Raw genomic sequence first — 24,542 nt, forward strand, 5'->3', positions numbered from 1 at the left:
ACAGCATGAATCAGTGCCATTGGTGCTACTTATTAGAAATCATATTTGAATTTCCCATCCTCAGGTGAGAAGCATACCACCTAAAACTAAGCCATTTCTCCGAACGCACCTATGGTAGTGTTTCCCAAATTCAGGCCACGGACTGAAATCATCTTATATGGAGGAAAGGCGCGCATTGGTCCGTCACATAGAATAACTGGACTAAAAGTGATTATCACGCCCACGACTGGCTAACGTTTACAGTGTACATGTATATTGCCAAGAAAATGTACACAGTAAATTATAATGTAAAATTGTTCCTAAAGTAGACGACTTAGTGCAGTACGAATACAATTCACGCACTTCAATAAACAAAATTGTTTTTATTTTCGAAATATATTCAGTACAATATAACATTGATAATTGTCAGCTTCAAGTTTTTAATGAAAATCAAAACGTTGACAAAACTGAAGAGGATTGATTATGGCCCCAGACATTAACCAGAAGATGTTTGTCAAAACAAATGACCTCGATCTTCTCCTACTTCTTCCATGAAAATAATATGATATAAAGTAGTACTATATTATTATAGTGGCTGTATAAAAGTGTAATAACACTGAAAAATAATGCCTAAATACATATTAGAAAAACTTAATTTTTCTGCCAATTTTAATAGAATTCATGTCCTCATACTTTATAAAATAAGGACAATATGAAGACTCGTAAGGTTCACTGCACTGAAGTTTTATTGTTTCTAATATTGAGCAATCTGTATGTTTTGGAGGGTTATTGATACTTAATTTCATATACTATCGTTTCCCCGTCAAGATCTACACCTTGAAACTAATATCTGCAGATGAGGTAATATAAATCTTAACGTAAAAATCAAAGATGCCAGTATTTACTGTTTTATTATTAAAAGAAATGGTAATGATGTTACACATTTGATATAAGGGATCACCAGTGATGGTTCAAAAAGTTGGATACTGTAAGTGTTGGGGCTATATAAAATATACCATGTCCAGTAAAGACAGGTTTGCAGTTGAAGCAACTAAATGACCATGCATACAAAATATATGGTAAATTAATGCATTAACAATTTGAAAGCATTCCCTTTTCATTTCAGCTCGTGATGATCAGTTAACAAATGTTCCTCTTAAAATTTCCACCCAACATCCAAATGATAAAAAAAAATGATAAAAGAACTGAAAAGATAATCAAAGAGTAATACTGACTGAATATCAAAACTAAAAAGAAAAATGCACCAACAGTAAAAACATTGCACATTATAAGTCAACTCACAAGAATTATACAAGACAAAAAGCTGTTTCATCATTTGATATATATATGAAAAAAAAAAAAAAAAAACATGCAATTCTAAGTAATTCTCGGGGAAAAATTAAGAGAACCAACTTGAAATTAGTCACTACGTATATCCAAACTGCAATAATGGCAAATGTACCATCAGAATAGAGCCAAGTTAATTTAATAATTGAGGGATGGAGTCAAATTGTTTTAGCTGATAAATATAAGCAAGCAAGCACTTTAGACAAGTTCATATGGCTTTCTGTAGTAGTAGTTTTATCTATTACCCTGACAAATCAATTTCTCTGTGGTTTATAAAAGTTGACGGATCATTTCTGGTTAGTGAGAGCTTCCAGTAATGGATATGAATACACAAAATGATATGATAGACATCTGTTAACCATACAACAAGCAAATTGTCAAAATAAAATATTTTTCTTAATACAAATAGTCTTTCAAATTGATATCTATCAATGGATTGCGATTGACATGCCACAGTTACTTGTATAACAGTTTTCCTGTGTGTTTTGAACACTCAGAATTTAGGATTCTAGAAAAAAGAATCGGGAGAAAGTCTGCCCTGTTCCAGCGCCAGTTCACAACTACGTCTTCTATGACTACCAAGCCGCCCACTTTTCTCTGGTGACCTTTGACTATGATTCTCTTCTACGATATTGCATAAAGCGCCCTCTGGTGGTGACGGAATGTTCTTCTGTTGAGGGGAGTGACTTGCGGGGCGATCGCTCTCCACCTCTGTCAGGCATATGTTCGTGCCTCGGTTGCTCACATGAGAATCCACGCTCTCATATGAGGTCCCGCTGCTACGTGCGCTGCTCATTTTCTTAAAAAAGCTGGAGTGGTCGGTGGTAATCTCGAAGATTGTATCGCGAGGGCCAGTCTCATTTTCAACATCGAGACTGCCAATGCTGAGCTTCTCTGTACAGTCGTGGTACCGATCCCCACTGTTAGGGCGCCGAATTTTGCGACCCCGGCCCAAGTAGCGTCCCTCCTCGTCAACAAATTTGACACTTCGCCCAGATGTGGGTGAGCTTTGGGAGGATGAAAACTTGACGCTTCTTCCAGACAGAGGTGATCCGTGGCTATTTGCACTGCGGCCTGTTGTTTGATTGTTGCTATGATTACGCTGATGGTCTGAAGTTTCGTCCATAGGGGGCACTATGGTTGGGTTACCATCTCGGTCCCTGCAAGATGCAAAAAGATAAAAGTTGTGTTAAGTACACACTAAAATGCGTTAGATATCATGATTATAGCAAAGCTTTTTTTTTTTGCTTTATTTATTCTTAACCTGCATTTCAATTATATGGCAGTTATGGGGGGATTCCAGTTACACAAGTATACCGTTACTTATTCACTCTGTTCCTCTCTTTACTTTTCTCTTTTTAAACACTTTTTAAGTTCACTTTAACAAGTTGATAATATTTATTAGTCTAATTTGTGATGCCTTATGTTCATTATTTATTATATATATATTTCCCACTTCAGCAGCTCTGTAGTTAGATACCTGATGGTAGTAATGGACCCAGCCAGAGCTTTCGTGCTGACATCGTCGCTGTAGATGTTGGATTTGTCGCTGAGACTGAAGTTGGCCGACTCACTGCTCAGACTGGCGCGCTTCTGGTAGCTGTGATTAGACGACACATCTACATGGACCTCCAGTCTGAAACAGTCCAGTGAACAGTATTAAATATATATGCATGTGCATGGCAGTGTGCAGGTGTAAAAAAAAACAAAAATGTTTACAATGTTAAGACTTATTTGTTTGAGATAGCAACAGGAAAACACCCCCCCCCCCCCTCCACACACACACACACACTGTGACATTCTGTATATTATCAAGTATGTATGACCATATGGTAAATGGATTCTTGATGTTATCAATACTAACAATACCATTAAACATAATAACAGTTACTGGTCAAAGTCAAAAACATGTAGTTTACCAAGAATAAAACACACAGCAATATGGCACTTATGCCTATTCCACAACCTCCCATGCTGAAACTACAATCAATGTAGGTCTCTCCTCACCTGTTGGAAAATCCACTGGGTCCCGCCACGGCGCTCCCCGACAGACTCCCGTCCAGCAACACGGAGCCAGCCAGGGCACGGTTACTGGATGAGTCGCGGTCGCACTCCTGCTCGTCCCGGATCACCCCGGCCCTGTCAATGTGACTGCCACTGGCACTGAGACTGTTGGTCATCCCTACAGAGGCCTCTCCAATACTGGGGCCTATACTGGGGTTGGCAAGACTAGGGTGACCTGTGTCTACACTCTGACTGTCTCCTGGGAATACAAAGATGATTTAGTGGTTAATATTCACCCTTCTGAGCCCCCACGCCCACCCCTACCCCTCATTCCCTGATTACTGCCTTATTCAAAGAAGATGAAACTGTCAACACATGAGTATGAGAGGGGCAAACACCTACTACATTGCTACAGGATCAGTGAGATGAAGACGCCTCCTAGGCCTGAACCACCAGGCATATCAATGGATTAACACACCAAAAACCTCTGCTTGGGAGGGTACTGGGGTTCTTAACTTTATGGACAACCGGTGAGGCAAACATGTTTTCGACTTGTGAAGATTCTTTTGTGTATAGCTACTTATATTTGTCTGATCTTACCATCCAATATTTCATCTGCTTGCAGTCAGACTTCGTCTTCAGACAAAAGAATCTTCACAAGTCTATTACAATGCTAATGGAACTGTTCAACACTAAAACATGTTTTCATTTTGCTTTTTGATTTTTTTTCATTAAATAAACAGACCCTCTCTTTATAGCTTTAGAAAGACAACATTAATATATCTCTACTGATATTTGACATCAACGCCCTTAAAAACAACTGCCATTTTGTTTGCAAATATTGTATCATAAAAATCCACCGTTCTACAGCTTACCAGCATAGGGTCCAGACACACCAACAGTCACCTCCTGGTCATCATCAAACTCGAAGCGGACCCCTCCGTCCCCCGTAGTAGACACCCCACACCCACCGCTACGACACAGGGAGATGGGGACCACCCCATACACATAGGCCAGCAGGATTGGAACGCCTATGCCTGGAATGGACAATATATATATATCCAACTGTTTATTACCCTGATAATGCACTGATACTGGCCAGGTAGAAATGGTGTCAAGTTTTGTCCAGTTTTATGTATGTTTTAGACAAAAAAAAAAGTATATATATATATATATATATATATATATATAATTATAAGATTTTTACAACTACTTCATTTGGAGACATAATTCTGACAGCTGTGTCACTGATATTCCTACATTTGTTGATTTTGCTGATTACATGTGCATCTTACAGATAATTGAAAAGATACAGTCTTGCTACACTGTCATCTAAGTGCTTATTTCTCAAGGACTGTAATGTATTAGACTTAATGAAATAAATGAGAGGGAGAGAGGGAGAGAGGAGGGGAAGGGTGAACTTACCCACTGCCAGACCAGCCAATATAGGTGACAAAATGATGGAGGCAGACACCCCACCTGTCATTATCAAATTCCTCTTGTGTTTAGGAGCATGCTGGTATTTAGCATGGAGCTGAAAAAATGAAATGTTCACAGTTAAGACAACCATCAGCCTTTAACACTGTGATCTCCCTCCAGGTCAATGCTGTGAGTGCTCTGGCAATGTACTGAATTCTTTACAGGTTGCTGACCCTTTGAAACACTGGGGTCCAAGAATCTACTGTCTCAACACAGATGGGAGGCCAACAATTACTTAATTAATATATTGTGAAATGGATCACCAAAATATCACTGCTTCTCAGTTAGAAAATTTCAAACCCTTCCTGAATAATTTATTAATTTCCCCACTTTCACTGTCTGACCTTAACTGTTTCTTATATAACAAACCAACAAGCAAAAAAAAAAAAACTTCTTGACAAAGGTATTTTTAATTTTTTTTATTATTATTTACCTTTCTCCCGATCCACACAGGTATTCCTATGATCATGGCGGGCACGGCTATCCCAGCCACAAGCCCTATCCCAACAGGTGCTCCCACCAATGTCCCCAGCTGCCACAGGATCTTCTTCTTACGGCTCCACGGCTTCTTGCCCCAAAATGTGCAGCCAGATGGACTGGATGGAAAAAGAGAATTTGTCAGCATTTTACTCGGACAGGATGAAAAACCAGAATTGTCAGCATTATCTCAGACTGGATGGAAAATGAGAATTGTCAAAATTTACTGGCATTGTAAATGATTTACTGTTATATACAAAATGTGTAGACTGCCAGATGGATAAAACATGAAAAATAAATGTCAAAAGAGTTGAAGATGGGTGGACGAGATGGGGGAAACATGTCAACATTCAATGGGCCTTTGGGTAATTTACTGAAGGTGCTGCTAGATGGATAAAAACAAAACATGGAAAAAAATGTCACCACTGGTGTTATGATAAAGGCAACTTATATAATGTGCAGCACCAAGGGAATAGATGGAATGGAAATCGTAAAAATTACACCTGTTCTAGAAATGATTTAATTGCTTTGGCGACAGAAAAACAAACATAATTTTTCTTGGAAATTTTCCAATTAGTCAAAGGTTTGACAGTAAGATCACATTTCCGCTTTCCCGTTATTAATGCTTAGCTCACATTTTGATGCCAGATGTTATTGATCCAGAGAGAATAAACAGTGAAATATAAGTTAGTTGGCTGGATAAATTGAGTTATCATGCAAATGTCACGATAATGTTTTTTCAATCAAACAAAAGTTTCATAGAAAGTTAACATAATCAAGAAAAAAAAAATAACCTTAAGCTGATAGCATATATAGCATTGCTTCATTACCCTGGGCTACTATTATTTCATCTCCAGTCAAAATGCCAGCACGCTAAATATTTTATCCGCATAAGTCTGTTAAACTTTCCAATTTAAGCCTGTGCTTTTTGACCATCAGAAGCCCATGGAAAATCTTGTTTCATGCTTTCTACCATGTGCGCGCACGCACACACACACACACACACACACAAGCATACACACTCTCACCTCAGGTAGTGAAGGTCAGATATCTCCTTCATACAGAGCCAGCAGAACTCTGCGCCGCACACTGCGCACGTCATGTGATTGCACGATCCGTCGTCCATCTTGATGATGAAGGCACTGCACCGGGGGCATGGCTTGATGTCATCTGGAGAGCATTTAGAATGTGTGTTATCAAATAAATATATTTTTATGTTCCATAAACTGCACATTTTATACATTCAATATACATTACACAGAAGTAAAATTGTTTGTTTATTATTTATGTTATACTGATTGGGCCTACACAGGAAAGAACTATCATACAGTGATTGGCATGAAGTAATATTACTTCTAAAATATTATATTATGGTGTATTTTAATAATACTTTAATAATTTTAATAATATTTTTAAAAATACAGATGTCCAAAATTTTTCATTTTAAGATTATTTTTAAAAAATCAAGAAAACTGCCTAAAAAAAAACGGGAAGAAAATCTTACTGTGCGAGGCGGAGTCATGGCTGTAGCTGACAGAGGATGACCTAATTAAGTGTGGCGATCTCTGTGCCCTGGCGGCATCACATGTCTGGTTGGGATGCCAGAACTGTTTGCAGTGGTAACAGAAGGAGGTATAACACCCTGGACGCTCGCACTTCAATTTGGGGCAGCTGGCGCACCCTGTTGCTATCACAGCGTAACTGGAATTTTTTTTTGAAAAATTAATAAATGTATGTTCAGAGGGACAATGAGACTGAAAATAAGCAAATCACTGCTTGAAAAATTGGACTCAAGTCTCTGAAATAGATCGACATACTCTATTAGAGATACTTTTATTGGTAAATAAATAAATAAATAAATAAAACAGACATAACCTCAGAAAGCAATATCTTTTTTTGCATTGAAATCAATCTCCAAAAGAAAAGGCAAAACTATAACCTTACATTTATGATCCAGTTTAATTGCTACTATACATTCTTTCATGGAGAGTGCAGTAAAGCATTACAGTGATTCCAATAAGTAATGGCTTGTTTAATTACTAGTATAAAGATTAGGTCAAAATGAAACTACTAGAGTACAGTAGGGTCACAATAAGCGAAAATCTGGCCGTGTTGTCAGAAAAAAGAAGCTTAATGGTTTCTATTTTTGTCCATTTTTTTTCTCCCTCTGGGCATGTTCATGATGTGAAATATTCTTTCAAGATCATGAAATGGAGTTACCGTATTATATTAAATTTTTTCAAATAAGTATTTAAAAGTACTTTCTGTAAAATAATATATATATGCAAGGCTGTGTCAATAAATCTAAATAAACTCTTCACTTTTACTACCAATTTGTTTTTATTGTGATCAGACAAACCTCATATTTTTCTTCTAAGAGTTTAAGCTACCAACCACACACACACACACACACACGCACACACACTGAGCACCCAGAGGAATAGCATGATATTATGACACTCAGACTGCAACAACGGAGAAAACAGAACTGATCAGGTTTCTTTTTTTCTTTCCAGAAGCTTGTCAAGGCTGACCTACAATTGTTATCCAGGATCTTCTCCATCTCTAACCACATACACATTATATTAAGACCCAGACGTGGGTGAAGAAAAACTGTGTGATGACTTTTGTGAACTTATCACTCTTGCAACTGCATGCAGAATTTCTTGTGCTTCCTCTGTCATTTATATGGCAGGACACATGAGACTGTTCATTTTATATAGCACGTGTACAAAATGGTTTTAATTAAGTATATTTTGTGAGGAACTAAAAACAACAAAAAAAAATCTTTAAAAAGTAAAATACTTGAATAAATGAGGAGTTTGGGCAGGAACACCAAAATTTCAAGTAATTATCACATAGCCTTTTTGTCTTCACATGTGGTTTTTCTTCAGAATATAAGAAATTTACGATGGCATAGGCTGTCTGACAAGTAAGATAATGATGTAACAGTAATGGAGATGAAGAACAATGCTGCTCTGGAATGGAGGTAGGATTTCCTACATTCCAGGTAAACATGTTGATTAATTTCCAAAGAAAACATCAGATCAAACCTGAATTTAACCATCCCTTCCCCTTTCATCAAACAATTATTTTTTTTTTCCAAACAGTCACTCACGAAAGAATCTTCTTGTTAGAACAAGCACACAGTATTTTTCACACAATCAAATCCTAAAAAAAAAAAAAAAAAAATCCCCAGTGAAAAAAATACATTTTCTGGACAACGCAGTTCTCCGCCTCTGCTCAGGGGGTCACGTGGAGAAGTACTAGTAAATCTCACGTGCTGGAAAGTAAAGGTCTTTTAGAGGACAATTACTTTTTGTTGGCTCTAAGAATTGCCAAGGCAAGGAGGTTATGAAATGAATTGCCAAGGCAAGGAGGTTATGAAATTATGTTCAATCACATTGTTGACTAGCAGTATTCCACATGAGGAAAAAAAATCCGGGCATATTTTGCCACAGGAATGACATATTTTACTAGTATTAGCTTGAAAAAGTAAGGAATGACGTATCACTTACTAGCACTGTATAAAGTAACAGTGTTTAAATTGCATAAAGTTTGACATCAGAGTTACTTCCCCCATTTGCGTCATTGAAAAAATGTTAAATAAATAAAGCATCATTGCTGGTAGTCTGCAGGACAAAACAGTTGGGTGTCATACCAAAGCCAACCCTTACTACTACTTCATCTTAACAACTTAAGAGAAATCACTACACTGGACACAGGATGGGGGTCAGTGAAATCTCTCCCCCCCCCCCCCTCCTATCCCCTCCCTCCTTTCACATGCAGCTGAGTCTACCAATCTACTTGATATTCCTAAGCACCCAAGTCGCAATATCACATGCGTCATCAACTTTGCACGTCCCAGAAAGTGTGGAGCCAATTTGCACAGGAAACAGCAGATGGCAACTGTGGTGTGTTAACAAATTAACCAGAAGAGGTAATTTTTACTTTTAATTTATATACATATTATGTATTTGACACTCAGACTGGCTTTCCCCTGCCTCTGCAGATGTGATGGCTGTGATGACACTGAAATGGGGACTTTGATCAGTTGCCAACATTTATCCTTACGTTTTATTTTTATTATAACTATAAAACTGTATCACAGTATGTCACCTATATTCCTTTTACTTTATTTTTAAAAAAATTAATATGGATATTTCTTCTGTACTTGCAACTTATGTAAAGATAAGAAAAGAATTATATCTCAAAAAATAAACAGAAAATAATTAAATAAATAAATAAGTAAATAACAAAAAGGTATGTGGGAGGAAGATTAAAATAAGATATATGGGCATTTTTATCATACTAGCATTTTATGTTTAAAAAAGGCAATGTATTTCAAAGGGAAGCATTTGTTTCTTCTTATGGTTTCTTTCCAAAACATTATCACCATGTCAGGCAAAATCACGTCCCCAAAGGTTTCCGCTATCAACACTTCAGACCCAGGTGGCCTCATCAGACGGAGACTTCTGTATAAGCTCTTAATTTTTACTTTGTTCCTCTCATCTCTGATTCTAAAAAGTGCGCCAAGGGCACTGTGATGACTTTTCTGTTTGCGGGTCTCCATTTCTTGGCACCAAAACAAGGACATTCTGATAACAATTGCTGTCTAATGGACTTCTATTCAGGGCTTTTTCTTAGCAGGTCTGTGTATAAAGTACTGTTACAGAGCTATCAAGTCTCTCTCTCTCTCTCTCTCAATCTCTGAGTGAGTGTGTGTGTGTGTGTGTGTGTGTGGCACTGAAATTCTGTTTTTTTGTTCTATTACAAAAAATACCTACAGTATGCACTAGTTGTCAAATGTTGTGAGGAAGGGGTGGTGGAAGACTTAGGGACTGTTCACATGGAAAGTCTATTTTCTAAAAATCTATTTTCTATTCGCGGTATCTTGCAGGGAGTAACTGGCTCGCGCTGCCAGTAATAACGCCGCGGGGTATTCAGGGCACAGACGGTGAACACAAGATACCGCGAATAGAAAATAGATTTTTAGAAAATAGACTTTCCATGTGAACGGTCCCTTAGAGCGCAATGTGCGACTTCTTAATGAAGAGGAAGGAACAAGCCACATAAGGTAACATGACACTCAATTAACAGCAAAGCTGATTAAGGTTTATTGAGCAGTTCTGACTAAAAAAAGAATGCAATATCTTGAAGAATTCCCTTGACTACAGCTTACACAAGATAAAATCCTGAACTTTCCTGACTAAAGCCTTACAAAACTGTTTTCAAGGATATGAATTATCAATGCTTTGTAACACAAAAAGAAAATGTTTTCAATTATTAGCATTTTTCCAAAGTAATAAGGAAAACTCCGGCCTCACTTTCACTTCAGGTAAATGTCCAGAAATCACTGCAATAGTCTAGCAATTTTCACTGCTGTAAAAAGGCTAGTTGTCCGAATAAAAAATTATTTGGCAATTTAGTGACTTGTAAATCAGTCACATGGGGACAATGTGTTAAATTAAATTTTGCAAGGATGAGAAAATCTAAGAGCAAAGACATGCATTAATACGACCCAGAAACTAGACCCACTTGACTTAAAGAATGGCGTTTTGAATTCTGGGAAGAGAAACCTGTTTCAAGACAGACAAATTAATGAAGGTGATTTGATTCAGCCGCTGAAAAAATCACCACTCAAGTTGTACCACTAGAATGGAACAGCATGAACTGTCACTGTCATTCACCAGTCTTGACGCTGACTGTGGTCATAATTCATTTTTTAGAAAAATCAATTAGGTACTAGTAATTATTTGTCACGTGAAGGTGTTTTGTAAATAACATTGAAAAGTGCCATTTCTAAAAATTTTGATTGAAAAATGCACAAAAATCTTACAAGAATGTGTGTGTGCTGGTGCTCGTGTACTAGTAAAGATATTAGAAAAAGTAAAAGAATTTGAAAATACCAAATTATTATCCATTTGTACCACTGCCATCAGTTCCACAACTCACCTACAGTCTGGTGCTGGGCACCACCTGGCGTCAGAATCCATCACCAGCACGCGTCTCAACATGAACTGTTCATATTTGCACATCAGGGAGTCATCGTTCAGGATGGCTCGAATGTCATTGGGGTGGTAGCGCTCTGAGCACTCGGGACAGGCAATGTTCACCCTGCTCTCTGTGATCTCTATCCTCAAGTATTGTCTTAAGCAATCACGACATGACCTGTGGTGGCAAGTACTGATTCCCGGGAAGTTTTCCCTCGGCTGCTCGCCCAGACACAGAGGACACTCGTGGGTCTCTCCCAGGGTGAACGGTTCGATAACCTCCCCACCTGTCGCCCCCTGGAGGGCAACTGAATTGTCCTTACTGCTGTCTGAGGTCGTCGTGAGGCTGACCTCTGACCTTGCCTCAATGTCAAGGCTGCCACGTGACCTTGACTTACCACCGTTTACGTTAGGGTAGAAAATATGGCGCAGGGAAAATCTGCGACTTTTCCTCTTTTCAGAATTTTTTGATGATTTAGAAGTCACTGAATGTGAGTCCGACTCTCCTTTCTTTCCCATCTTGAACATGCTCACACCAGGTCGAAGTTCACGGGGGTCAAGGTTACAGAAATGACCTATAATGAACAACAAATTTCTCAAATTACTGCATTTTCTTTAACTTCAACACGTATACTAGCATAGATACAGATTTCTTCAGTTGCACTGTGTGCTTAAGCAGCCTTACAAATATTATCATGAACATGTATAAATTCAATTACTAGACAATATTAGGGTTTCAACATACTGTAAATGTAAAAATACAATTGCTTGCTCCCTCCTGTATCAGTTAAGAATGAAAACCTATACTTTACAATGCAGGCTGAATTAAAAACCACTTGTTAAGTTACCTTGAACATAAATCTTATCAAAATTCCCCGAGAAATTTGTAAAATTATCTTCCTCTTATAAGTAACTGACTATGGCCCATGATGCACCTTATCTATAGATATTGAGAACTTAGTAAATATTTAAAGAATACTCCTTAAAGATCAAATCTTAAAATATAGATTCAAAATGTCACTAAAAATACAAATAACTTTTATAATATTATAAATACCTGAATTGTGACTAGAATTCTTTTTCCTTTTATGCTTTTTTTCACAAGTCCTCTTTCAATTTATCCATTTTCCTCCCAGGCAAGAAACATGCAGGCAACAAAAAACTGACATGTATCCTTAATACTTGGAACAGATCTCTTGAGAAGGTTATCAGCGAACATACAAAAACACGCCTTCTTATCCCACTGGCTGAATGCTGACAATACTCAGAAATGAGACTGTGCCACTGATCTAGACCTATTTAATCTGAAATAAATAAAGGTGGCGATTATTTTTCACACAAATTCACAGGATAACCATATAAGGCAATAGGTGACTGTGTCGCTGCGTTGATCAACAAGAAAATTACTGAGGACTTACTGTAACGAAGTTTGAAAACATCAGAAAAAATTGGAGATTACATGATGGTTATAAAATTAGGTGGCCGAGTTTCAGGAAGTGCCAAAAATGTCACAGGCTTCGCATACACTGGCGAAAAAAAATTTTTTTTAATGATGAATAACAATAATAACACCATTTGCTTGTTACTGAGTTATTTACTAGGGTAAAATTTAAAAAAATATATTTCTGGCAGTGTCATGTTAGAAAGAAAACCAGAAGTGACGCGCAAAATATGGGGAATGCATCTTGTCACACAAATGAGACTGTAATTCTTAAGAACTTAAAAAAGAATGATAAAAATAAAAACCACACTGCACTTGCTAGACTGCAGTTATTTCCGACTCTGCTCTACTCCAAAGCCTTCTAAATTGCGCACTTAAGTCGCGAGACTTTGGGCTATCTTAGAGCACATTCAAAAAGAGTTGATCTGCGGATCTGTTAATCTCCAGATTAAATGTGGCCAGCCCACTTGAATAAAATGCAATCCCCTGATGATCTTCTCGGCTCCACATGCACCATCCCTGCAGGAGCCTAGCAACTAAACACCAAAGTCAAAATTTAATCTGTTTTATAGAGGCAGTATTAGTCGGCTTGCTTTTAAGTGACACTGAGGTCCACCATATTTAGGCTTCGTTCACATGCAATGTCTATTTTCTAAATTCTATTTTCTATTCGCGCTATCTTATGATCACGGTCTGTGCCCTGAATATCCCGCCGCGTAATTACTGGCAGCGCGAGCCAGTTACTATAAGTTACTATAAGACATAGACTGCATGTGAACGAAGCCCAAGTCTGCCGATCAGATAGTCCGCAGATCATCTGTTCTGAATGGGACCTTAGCTGTCATTAAGTCACATGGGGGAAACTGTCAGTCTGACCAATCATGATCACCTGAAGATGTACAGTGATGTCTTCATCAGCAAACAGTACCGTTGCCAAGAAATTGCTTTTCCTTTTTTTTAACATTCAAATAACCATGGTTATACAATCCACAAAACAATCAATAAATTAAAAAAAAAAAAAGATTAAGCTGGCAATCTCTTTTTTCCTCCTAAAACACCAGGTCAATCATTAAAGCCAGTGATAAGGCCTCCAGTACTAGTACTCAAATATATAGAAATTCAGACATTTTATCAGTGTTATCATTATTTACTTCAAACTTCTAGTGATTACAGGTACGTTAAATACAACAATTTAATAAAACGATGAAAATAGCATACACTAATAGATATTTCTGTAGATAATTGATACAATGATATAATGGTAGTCAGAATTGTGTGTATGTGTTGGTACATTCAACCAGTGATATTTTTATAAATATAAAGTGTCTTGTATAACATGAAACAGCCTTGAGAGATATTTACTAGGCGAAAGGTTAAACACAATCCCTTATCCACTTGTGTACAGTAATCTGCCTTCAATTATGTTCCACAGCACAGAAAAACCATTTGAAAGAAGAGCTGAGGAAATATTTTCTTACCCTTTAATTGAAAACAAATGTATTGCGTGTTCTGCCTAATGAATCTGTAATGAGCCACTCCTTTTAAGTTCGAAGTGTGCCGATTCCTTCTATATGACTGCAACAACCAATTTTCCATAAAAAATACTTTAAAATACTTTTTCCTTACAGTTCATCATCTATATTTTCTGTGCTATACTTATACTCAATTTAACTTTTTACGCACTTTTTTTTCTCTTCAGAATGTAGGAATCATATCTATGACAACTGTATTATTTAAAAAAAATTATGTGTCATCATTTAACCTCACAGGAAATGGTCAGACAGCGGTCTCTCTGTTAGTATATAGCCAGACATCTCCGACCATGCTCTTTCATTATAATTTTACCAACTTAAGTCATCTTACAGATCTATCACAACTGTATTATTATAAACTCTTCCACACATAAACAAAACACAAATAATTTCTGAGAAAGTTAAGTCTAAAATTCTTAATCCAATACAAAAAAGCACATTACAAGTAAGCAAATTGACAATCACTACAAAGCTGTTGTTAGTATAAACACAGTTGGATTAACAATGTACTATAAGATAGTGAATTTATATTATCTGACCAAGCACTTGTAAGACTTAATTGGATTTTAGGACTATCCTACATATTTAGCTTCCAATACCATCATGTTGGGATTTAATCTGTTCCGATGCCCAAAATAGACCAGAAGAGGATGCTGCTGCTTTATCTATCATTATGACTAATGCACAATAGCTATATAGTAATCACTCTGTAATTTAACATATATATGAACATAAATAGAATACCACAACCTCATGATGTCAACCACTGGGTTGATTTTGATGTCTGTTTGACCTTTGTACCACACACAATATACAGGAGTGGATTGGGAGATATTTTCTGTCAGTACTCCAAATTATCTTTGTTGATCCATCCTCCATTTTTGATGGTCTTTTTACAGAATAAAATATATACTTATCAGTGTAAACTTTAAAATCTGACTGTCCTCTGTAAGAACAAGAATACGGTCTCAATCTGCCCCCTGATATATTGTGTTAATAATGTTTACTAACTAGTGTATACCTAAGCCCTTCGGCTTAAATCTTGCACACTGTTCAAAGTGGTTCAAGTCAATTTATATTTAAAGAAGAACAATAATAATGACAAATAATTATGAAATAAATTACTGTATTTATCTTTGAAGATTTAGGAGAATGTATTACCAACCTCCCACTCTCTCCCCAAAGAAAAAAATGCATTCTTTCAATTGTCATTGCTCTCGCAAAAAAAAAAAAGATGTACACATTCAAGAATAGTCCTTCTCTACCTAGGAACAGCCACAAGTAGCATTCAAACAAACAAACATGCCAAAATAATAAGACGGACAAAACAATGTCAATTCAAAACTGAAGTCAAAATAACTCTTCACATACAGCACATACTAAGAAATTTAATGAAGAGTACATCACTACCCAACATTACAGATTCACAATATCATGATATTTCATTTTACTTGAATTCCATAAAAAAAAAACAGTGGCTTGTGCCATGCAGGTAGACCTGACAATAACACTAAATGTGTGTGTGTGCGCACACGTTCATGAACCCTTGCACACACTATAATTACTTGATGAAATTAAGACTACTGTCCACAGAGTCCATCACATGGACATCCATGAGTCATGGACTGATGTCAACTGTCAAAATCATTCCCCAGGGGTAGCGCTAACACTTGCCAATTTAGCCAAATGGTAAAACTGACTTAAATTGGCTAAACAAAAAGGGCTTGATTTGACTCATTTTAGTCAAATTAAAACCATTTGGATAACAAATTGACAAAAAAGTGTTGATTTGGCTAGTGAAAAAAATTGCTAGTGCAACCCCAGCTCCCTACCAACTTGACTATCAACTCCCTGCCGTTTGCTAGGTGAAAAAAGTCATCCATCATCTCAGAAAAAAAAACACTATTCCCATACTGATTATGCTTACAGATTTTTTTGTCTTTCTTTTCAGAACAAATGCGACATCTCAAATTCTTAATTGCTGGTGGTTTTACAAGCTAACAGTCCCGTCACATCAGTATGGCAGTACTCCACTAGTACTAGTACGTTTGTACTCACAAAAACAGTTACTAGAGCACTTACTCAGAATCAATGAGTCTTTCGAGAATTTGTCAACAATATCTATAAGGACAACAAAAATATATCAAAACATAATGTAACACTCGAAATACATGACTAATTTTTCGAAATGTTTTCTTGTTCAGCAGAATGTTCTAAAAGTAGGTCAACCAAATCGACACAACCCCCACCAAATATACGCCTTACCTGTTTTCCAAAATTCAAGTTTTGTCCGTCCGTTTTAATGAGACTTATTCCATCGTCTAAACTTAAGGGAGTGAGAGGAAACTAAGTAAAAGGTTAAAGACTGTTTCCCAAACAAATACATTCAGTTTCAATATGGCATTCGGTAAAGGATATGACGTCAAGAACGCGGAAGTTATGACGTCAAATAACAACATGGCTGCGCCCTTAGTGCACTTCCGGTAAGCAATACACAGAGTTTATACGTGATATTCCATCGCTTTGTCCACAGAAATTGTCCGTTTTTGCGAACAATATATTGCTCAAATTGCAGTTCTTTGTAGGAAGGGACCAAACAAACGACCGTGTCTTTTTAAAATATATTTTGCCAAAATTAAAAAAGCTAAAAAAATGACCTCCCACGCTACCGAGAACACGTCACTATCTGCCAACTGCAGCACTGAGTGACGCCAGCATTACGTTTACCAAAGTTTGTTGCACCTTCAACATAGAAAAATGTCCACGTTTGCATTTCACCTTAACTCTGCATCTATTTTGAAAGAAAATTTCAACTGATAAACTGATATTGTACTCGTACTTGCGGGGGGGTTTTGGATTTGGAAACCGCGTACGTATATTTAACGGTACAGTATAATTATACCAGTACTCAAATACAGGCCAGGGAAATGAATGTAGTATTTAAATCTGTTACATAAGCTGCTTCTTTGTTTTGATGAGTAGCAGGATAGACCTTGACTATGAGGTAAAACTTTGATTGCTTTTATACCCTGAACGATTAACATTTCTTATTTATATTCAAACATAAAATCTGTGTCGTGTGTTTGTGTGTGTGTGTGTGTGTGTGTGTGTGTTTGGAGGGGGGGGGTGTCCTGCCCCACCCCAACCCTTCGGTTTCTGAAAAATATATCACCCTAATATTTCCCTCTTGAAATTAGAATTTTGACTAGCTAAATTATAGTTCTAAACCATACCACAGGGCAGTTTGCTCTCCAAAACACCAAAAGATTTTCGAGTTTAGCAAGCCCCGAACCCCACACCAAGGGAGCGATGGTTGGCTTCACCTCTGAGGCCTGTCATTCTGCACCTCCCCTTCATATAATCCTGGATGCGCCCCAGTTTTATATGTCAGGGCGTCTCGATAGTCCGAATTAAGGTTCATTGGTCCGAAGGTTCATTGGTCCGAAAAGTGGTAACATTTTTATCGATTCTTTAATCAAGGGTTTATTGGTCCGAAGGTTCTATAGTGAACATTCGGACCAATGAACCTTCGGACTATTGAACCTTCAGACTATCGCTACGGCCCCTTATATGTACACATGTAGTAGTACGTTATACAGTATCTTATATGCCTCGGTTTTCGGTCTTAGGATGTATTCCCAGAGATTTAGATCGATCCAGGGATTAATATTTTGATTGACCTAACTCCTTGGGGGTTCACGCTAAATTGCAGTCAGCCGAGTGGGCGCGGTAGTTAATTACACCCTTACAACTTTTAGTAGGCGGGCCAGACGCTTAAGCCGGTGTCACGTGAAGAAACCGTCGTTGTGAATAAACCGTTCTGGCGGATTATTCACGCGGGGGTAGCATTCTGTTGACTTACAGTACGTAGCTGCACATGCATTTCTGACATTTCCCCGTAGAGAAAGTTGTAGTATTATCAAATACACAATTTCTTTTTAATGAAAATGACTGAACTCTGAATTGAAAGAACATTGTAGAGTGAAAAGATTTATACTACGAGTCTTTGATCTGCCACGTTTTTTACACAGAGCAAAACAGTTCAGTCACGATCAAAAGCTCACTTCCAACATTCCCCCGTATACTGTAATAATAAGATTATCAAATACATACTCTCTCATGACGAAAACCACTGAATTATGAATTGGAAAATCATAGTTCAGTGCAAACATAGCGCCTACTAAGGACGACATCGTCATACCGGAAATTACTTCTTTCAATCTACCCTCAATGCGCATGTGCAGAACGGTTTCGTCACGGCATGGGTCTATCACGCCACACCGGCTAAGGTGACAGTAATCTAGTGAGACTCCCCACAGGGATAGATTGATCTAAAATCTATGGAAATGGGGTCTAACACGCTAAAGCAAGGGCTCATAATATATAACAAGTGTTACAAACTCTTTGAGGTTATTAATATCTCATGTGGCTATGTGTGACATCACAAGACATATCCAAGACTTAAGATTTTAATCTTTTGAATATATATATATATATATATATATATATATATATATATATATATATATATATATATATATATTCATATAGGATTTATTGCTTAGTTAATAGTTAAAAAATTGTAAAAGTATACATGCACATGTACCAGGAGGAGAAACTATTGGCCTCACAAAATGTAAAACATACAGTACCTTTTGATTTTTAAGAAACGAAACTGTGTATCATCCTGCTTACTGTCACAGGAGTTGAAAACACTGCATGCTATTTTTGTGCAAAGTGTGAAAGATTTATAGGAAAAGAATACTGCAAAAAAAATAGACAATTTGAAAATGTATCGTGCACCCTTTTCAATTGGCAGATGAGTTTGTTGCACTAAACATAATTATATATTTTGTGTGCATTTTCAGTTTATTTCTGCATTTTCTATTTGTGCCAATATTGTTATTATTCGTTTATTTGTTTTGATGTTTAAAATTGTTTTTTTTTTTTTAATCTTAACAGGTGCGCCAAGAAAAGTCAACACATTCAGTCTCTCTCACCTAACACAATGTGACCCGACTTCACACTCCAGTCTGAGGCCCAGTGGTCATGAAGTTTCCCACTAGGCGGCGCCTGTTTACAAGCAGAAGAATTCTAAAGCTCCTCATCCTGATAGTTTGTGTTTCCATGATTTATTTATCCTTCCAACTGCTGTCCATACGCGTCTTGAGCAACCATGCCAAGAAGGAAGACGAGTTTCGTAAAATAGCAGACGAAATCAACAGCGTCGATGTTGACTGGAAGATGCCAGAAAAGAAAAAATATCAGAAGGATGAAAACTGGCTTGGTGATCCTATCAGAGGAATAGATGAAGCAGCACATAAAAGTAGTAGTGTAGTAATCATAAAGCAAACCCAGAGGCAGACCAAGAGAAAAGTGGATAAAACCAAAATTCAGGAACTTTCAGAGAAAGGTGTTGCTGATCAGCTGCAAACTAACATGGCACATAAAACCAAGGACTTGATACAAACACCACAGGGTTTAGGCAGAGGGGAGATGAACACCAAAAATAATCAGCAATCTCTCGAGCATAAGTCAGTATTTATCAGAGGAGTGTTGCCCAAAGACCAACATTTGTATATTGCTCTGCCAGGGAATGTGTTTCAGTGTATTCATAGTAAGGTACATGTACGTGCATTATCATATTATTTCTATGAAAAGTTTTCAATGTATGTATTCACTTGTCAGTTTTTTTTTTTTTTTTTTTTTTTTTTTTTTTTTTTTTTTTTTTTTTTTTTTTTGATCTGTTACCAGATTGAGTTGTATTTGTTTTGTTCTCAGAATCCCAGTACTAGTACACATTTTATACATATATATATATATATATATTTTTTTTTTCAGGAGAAGATTTCCAATGACTTTTTCAATGATGACTACTGTGACTGTTCAGATGGCAGTGATGAACCCTCCACCTCTGCATGTAGCAATAGCAAGTACGTAGGTTTCTTAGGGAAGGGGATTTTCTCTGTATTTTTTAAAAGAAAAAAATGGAGAGAGGGGCAGTTCACATTTCACGAAAAATAAAGTCTATTTTCGTGAGAGAGTGTCTTGATATTATCATGAGCTTCTGAGTTAAAATGCTGCTTGAAACTTACCTGAAATATACATGTACACCTATTATAGAAGAGGAATATATGACAAGTTTGTGTGTATATAAAACAGTCACTGACTTTGGCTGAGGTCTATGTTGTTTTGCAGACACCAGAAAAGTAAAATTGAGCTAGGCACAGCTTATGGGTGGCCAAAAGGGCAAAAAATCATGTCGTCGATTCAGTTATGTTTCGTCGATTCACTGCCTTCCCATCGATTCAGTTTCAAGTTTAAACGATCCTGTCATAAATTCAACATCTACCCTCGTCAATTCAATTGTTAGGGCCTAAACATTTCTCATCTATGGTATATTAAAACCAATGCTGTCACTATTTTCGTCGATCGTGTAACTATTCTCCACGATCGTCTAATCTCGTCGATCGTCCAACTAATCTCATCGATCGTGTAACTATTCTCATCGATCGTCTATTCTCGTCGATCGTCTCATCGATCGATCACCAGAGGGCGCTGTGGTAGCACATCGGCCTATCACATGACTATCAAAATGGCAGACAACAAAATGATTGCTAGTGAAATAAGAACATTTTCTCAACAATTTCAATTTTAGTTGTTAAAAATTAAAATCTATTCGGTTGTAGGGACATTATTTTGTAGTTGTTTTCAACTCTGAGCATGGCTGGCTGAGTAAAAAATTTGCGTGATTGACAGACAGAAGCACGTGTTGCTACCGCAGTGCCCTCTGACGATCGATCGATGAGACGATCGATGAGAATAGACGATCGATGAGAATAGTTACACGATCGACAAGATTAGACGATTGATGAGAATAGTTACACGATTGACGAGATTAGACGATCGACGAGAATAGTTACACCATCGACGAAAATAGTGACAGCATTGGTTTTAATACACCATAGGTGAGAAATGTTTGACAATTGAATTGACGAAAGTAGATGTTGAATTTATGACAGGATCGTTTAAACTTGAAACTGAATCGATGGGAAGGCAGTGAATCGACGAAACATAACTGAATCGACGACATGATTTTTTGCCCTTTTGGCCGCCCATAACAGCTGAGTTAATTTTCTACTATGGTTGAACACTGCAAACAGGATATTGACTGAGAGTAGAAGTCAATATAATTGTCTTAATTATTATCTCGCTCAGTACTTGAATTTAAGTGCCAAAGTTGCAAAATTGCTGACATCTGATAGGTAGAAAAATTGGCAATGCCATCAACATCACATTTTATCAAACTTCAAATTCATTAAATAAAAGATCATAATTTATGCTATTTATAATATATAATGACATATTTGTCTTTTCCATTGTATTTCAGATTTTACTGTACATTCCAGTTGGCTGACATGGAGCCAGTGTCAGTGACAGCTAGCAAGGTCAATGACGGGATATGTGACTGTTGTGACGGCAGTGATGAATGGGCCGGGAAAACTCTCGATAAAGATTTAAAGAAAGGTAACCCATAGCACTTTTCCTGAAGCCTTTGAAATCCTTAACACCAAATTTGAAAGACTTTTAATATATAATTTATCTACAGATTTTTTTTGTTACTCTCACAGAAAGGAATTGGGTAGTGCAATACTCTAATAAATAAGCAGTAACTAAAAAACAAAAATAGAATAAAAAAATAATAAAAATGATTACAAACAGGAAAAGATGGGTAATTACTAGACAAAGTATGTATTATTTGCAACAGATTTTATCCACTCCACATATTAACCTAAAACACGCTATAATGTTATTATGTATAGTTGGATGATATGTCACTTGATTGACTCTTTTCATCTATAATATTTATTAATATTTAATATTAGATAATTTACTTATTGTCATTTATACTGAATATAGCAGTAACAATAACAACAAATAAAATAATTTAAAATGAGCACCAAATTTATATCTTACTAAGTCAATTCTACAACAATGTTTAATTTTACTTTCAGATGCTCAGAAACATTACAGCATTTATCAAGCACCCTGCGTTGACCACTGTGACGATCTACGCAAACTGAAGCAAAAACAGGACGCCATAAAACTCATGGGTGCCCGACTCAAAGCGACTTATCTTCAGTCAGCAAATGAACACGGAAAAGCTGCTGATCCTGTGAGTCTTCAAAGTTTAGACCGCGTTCGCAACCTCTCACCTCTACCCCTTTGATACACTCCACTGTGTAGGTTTCAGGCATTATACAGTTAAGTTGTAATGTTAATTTACTCAGTCTCAAAAGCCTTAAAATATAATAAAACCACTTTCTCCATCCAGCACATTTTTTAAAACTAAATTTCTGAAAATATTCTTCTCTCTAGGTGTTTGGCCCACAAGGTGTCTTCTTCAAGCTGAGCCTGGAGTGTTTCCACTACTCCGCCCCTCACTTTGATTACACCATCTGCCCCTTCAAAAGTGCCAAACAGCGAGAGCGTGAGTCCACGCACTCCGATGTTACCATTGCGCGTGGCACTGTCCACTGGTTGTCCAGTCAGCAGGGTCAGTACAGGATTGAGATGAAAGATGGAGATGGCTTTGCATGTCCTGGTGGTATGCGGCGGTCCTTAGTGGTGAGCTTTTTTTTTTTTTTTTTTTTACTGTGGGACTGTGAGCAGCATATTTCATCATTTTTAAATTAATCATATGTTTGTGTGTGTTTATGTACATGTGTTTATGCCAATATTCATGATTTTGTCATTTAAAGTGAGTGGATTTCATATTTTTTAAATAAATTGTATGTGTGAGCACTGTGTGTGCACTGTGTGTGCATGTTAACTTGCCTGTTTGCCTGACATTGTCATTAAAAGTAGGAAAACAGAAGGTTTACTTTTTTCCCGTTGTTGACAATCAAGTTTTATTTTAAAATACAGTTTTAAATCTGTGTATTATTTCCTTTTGTTCCTCAGATTGACTTCAGCTGTGGCTTGGACAACATAATTCAGAGTGTCTCTGAGTCAGAACTGTGCAAATATGCTGCAAAATTTACAACTCCTGCTGCTTGCTGACCTCACTGCAAGGCATGCTGATGTCATCACATAACATGCTGATGTCATCACATAACATGCTGATGTCATCAGGCAATTTGGAAAAAATGATGATGTCAGACTTATTCAGCAGAATGGTGACATCAGAAGCAATATGTCAGTGTAAAAAAATCAGCATTTATGCCAGTATCAAAAAAAAAAAGCATAGACTGTGTCACTGCAATGGGTGCTGATATTATACTACCAGTAGTAGGTTGCATTGATGATGTCATTTGTAAAATTTGCTGACATCAAAGGTAACAGTAATGATGAGACTGCTGACATCATAACATGGCTTTGTAAGTTCTGAAATCAAATGATGACATCCAGGCATGAAGTGGTATATTGTTAGTTGTAACATACAGGTGGTCATCTTGAAGTATTCACAGAGAAGAAAGTTGAAAGTTCAAGCTGACACCCAAAGCAATAATTGTGATGACACAAAATTAAAAGTTGATATTGTTAGAGAAATTGATAAATAGATGTCACTGCTTTTTACTGCAGTCTGGCAGATGTTTTGATCATGTAGAAGGAGACTTTTTTCATCTTATCAGAACTCAAAATGTGAGCCTTTGTTATTTTGGTGGTCCATAGTTTTTAAAATACATGGTAAATCAAAGATGTGGCATCAAATGCAAGGCAACATTCCAGAGTTTATATTGTGGACAAATTAATTTGTCCTTGTTTATATTTGATTCATTTAATGAAGAGAAAAATGTCTAATTGCAATATCTTTAATTATTCCATGGATATAATTAATTTTCTATTTCTTTCTTTTATTTATTTATTTATTTATCTATTTATTTATTTATTTATTTATTTATTTATTTTTCATTTTTTGTACAATTAAAGAGGGTGACTGCAATGGAAATAGGAAATATCAATGTATCTTCCCACAACTAATGTGAAAAGGAAGAAAGAAATGTTATAGTAAATATGACAAAGTTTAGACTTGTAGGACCTTATTTGTTGCAGGTCATTTTTAAGAATTAGGCAGGAGAGAACTTGGCTGCCTGGGAGTAAATATTATTATTATTATTATTATTATTATTATTATTATTATTATTATTAATGAAAATAATAATAAATTTGTTATTAGACTAATTATAGAATATTGCTGTTTTTTATGTGTTATTTTTATTTAAAATAAATATTTTATAGCTCCATTCAGAAGCTGTTTTTAAGGCTGATAGTGCTACACATATATAA

At 36.6% G+C, this 24,542-nt stretch overlaps 2 protein-coding genes across 8 annotated transcripts; one reads left to right on the forward strand and one right to left on the reverse strand.

The window, feature by feature from the left end:
• Positions 1–342: 342 nt before the first annotated feature.
• On the reverse strand, positions 343–16,690 carry LOC106158761 (E3 ubiquitin-protein ligase RNF19A). 3 transcript variants are annotated; one of them, XM_087018929.1, is made up of 12 exons: positions 16,518–16,683; positions 13,040–13,256; positions 12,337–12,583; positions 11,242–11,854; positions 6,791–6,987; positions 6,315–6,456; positions 5,243–5,405; positions 4,756–4,864; positions 4,206–4,367; positions 3,334–3,589; positions 2,807–2,962; positions 343–2,486 (listed from the first exon to the last, which is right to left on the reverse strand). In XM_087018929.1, the coding sequence occupies exons 4-12, from the start codon at positions 11,805–11,807 to the stop codon at positions 1,835–1,837; spliced, it is 2,403 nt and encodes an 800-aa protein (XP_086875055.1). In that variant the 5' UTR covers positions 11,808–11,854; positions 12,337–12,583; positions 13,040–13,256; positions 16,518–16,683; the 3' UTR covers positions 343–1,834. The 3 variants fall into 3 exon arrangements, with proteins under 3 accessions (XP_086875055.1, XP_013390307.2, XP_086875056.1); XM_013534853.2 differs by lacking the exon at positions 13,040–13,256 and having other exon boundaries at positions 16,518–16,690; XM_087018930.1 differs by lacking the exons at positions 12,337–12,583; positions 13,040–13,256 and having other exon boundaries at positions 16,518–16,666.
• LOC106158762 (uncharacterized) lies at positions 16,591–24,499 on the forward strand. 5 transcript variants are annotated; one of them, XM_087018931.1, is made up of 7 exons: positions 16,591–16,735; positions 19,215–19,880; positions 20,094–20,185; positions 21,643–21,779; positions 22,268–22,428; positions 22,632–22,880; positions 23,217–24,499. In XM_087018931.1, exons 2-7 carry the CDS (start codon positions 19,302–19,304, stop codon positions 23,313–23,315), a joined length of 1,317 nt encoding a protein of 438 aa, XP_086875057.1. In that variant the 5' UTR covers positions 16,591–16,735; positions 19,215–19,301; the 3' UTR covers positions 23,316–24,499. The 5 variants fall into 5 exon arrangements, with proteins under 5 accessions (XP_086875057.1, XP_013390308.2, XP_086875060.1 ...); XM_013534854.2 differs by having other exon boundaries at positions 16,596–16,735; positions 19,215–19,874; XM_087018934.1 differs by lacking the exon at positions 16,591–16,735 and adding an exon at positions 16,789–17,137.
• Positions 24,500–24,542: the final 43 nt, after the last annotated feature.

The sequence above is a fragment of the Lingula anatina genome, chromosome 8 (genome assembly GCF_051362555.1).
Source record: "Lingula anatina isolate TDL-2025a chromosome 8, LinAna3.0, whole genome shotgun sequence".
In the NCBI taxonomy this organism is placed as follows: domain Eukaryota; kingdom Metazoa; phylum Brachiopoda; class Lingulata; order Lingulida; family Lingulidae; genus Lingula; species Lingula anatina.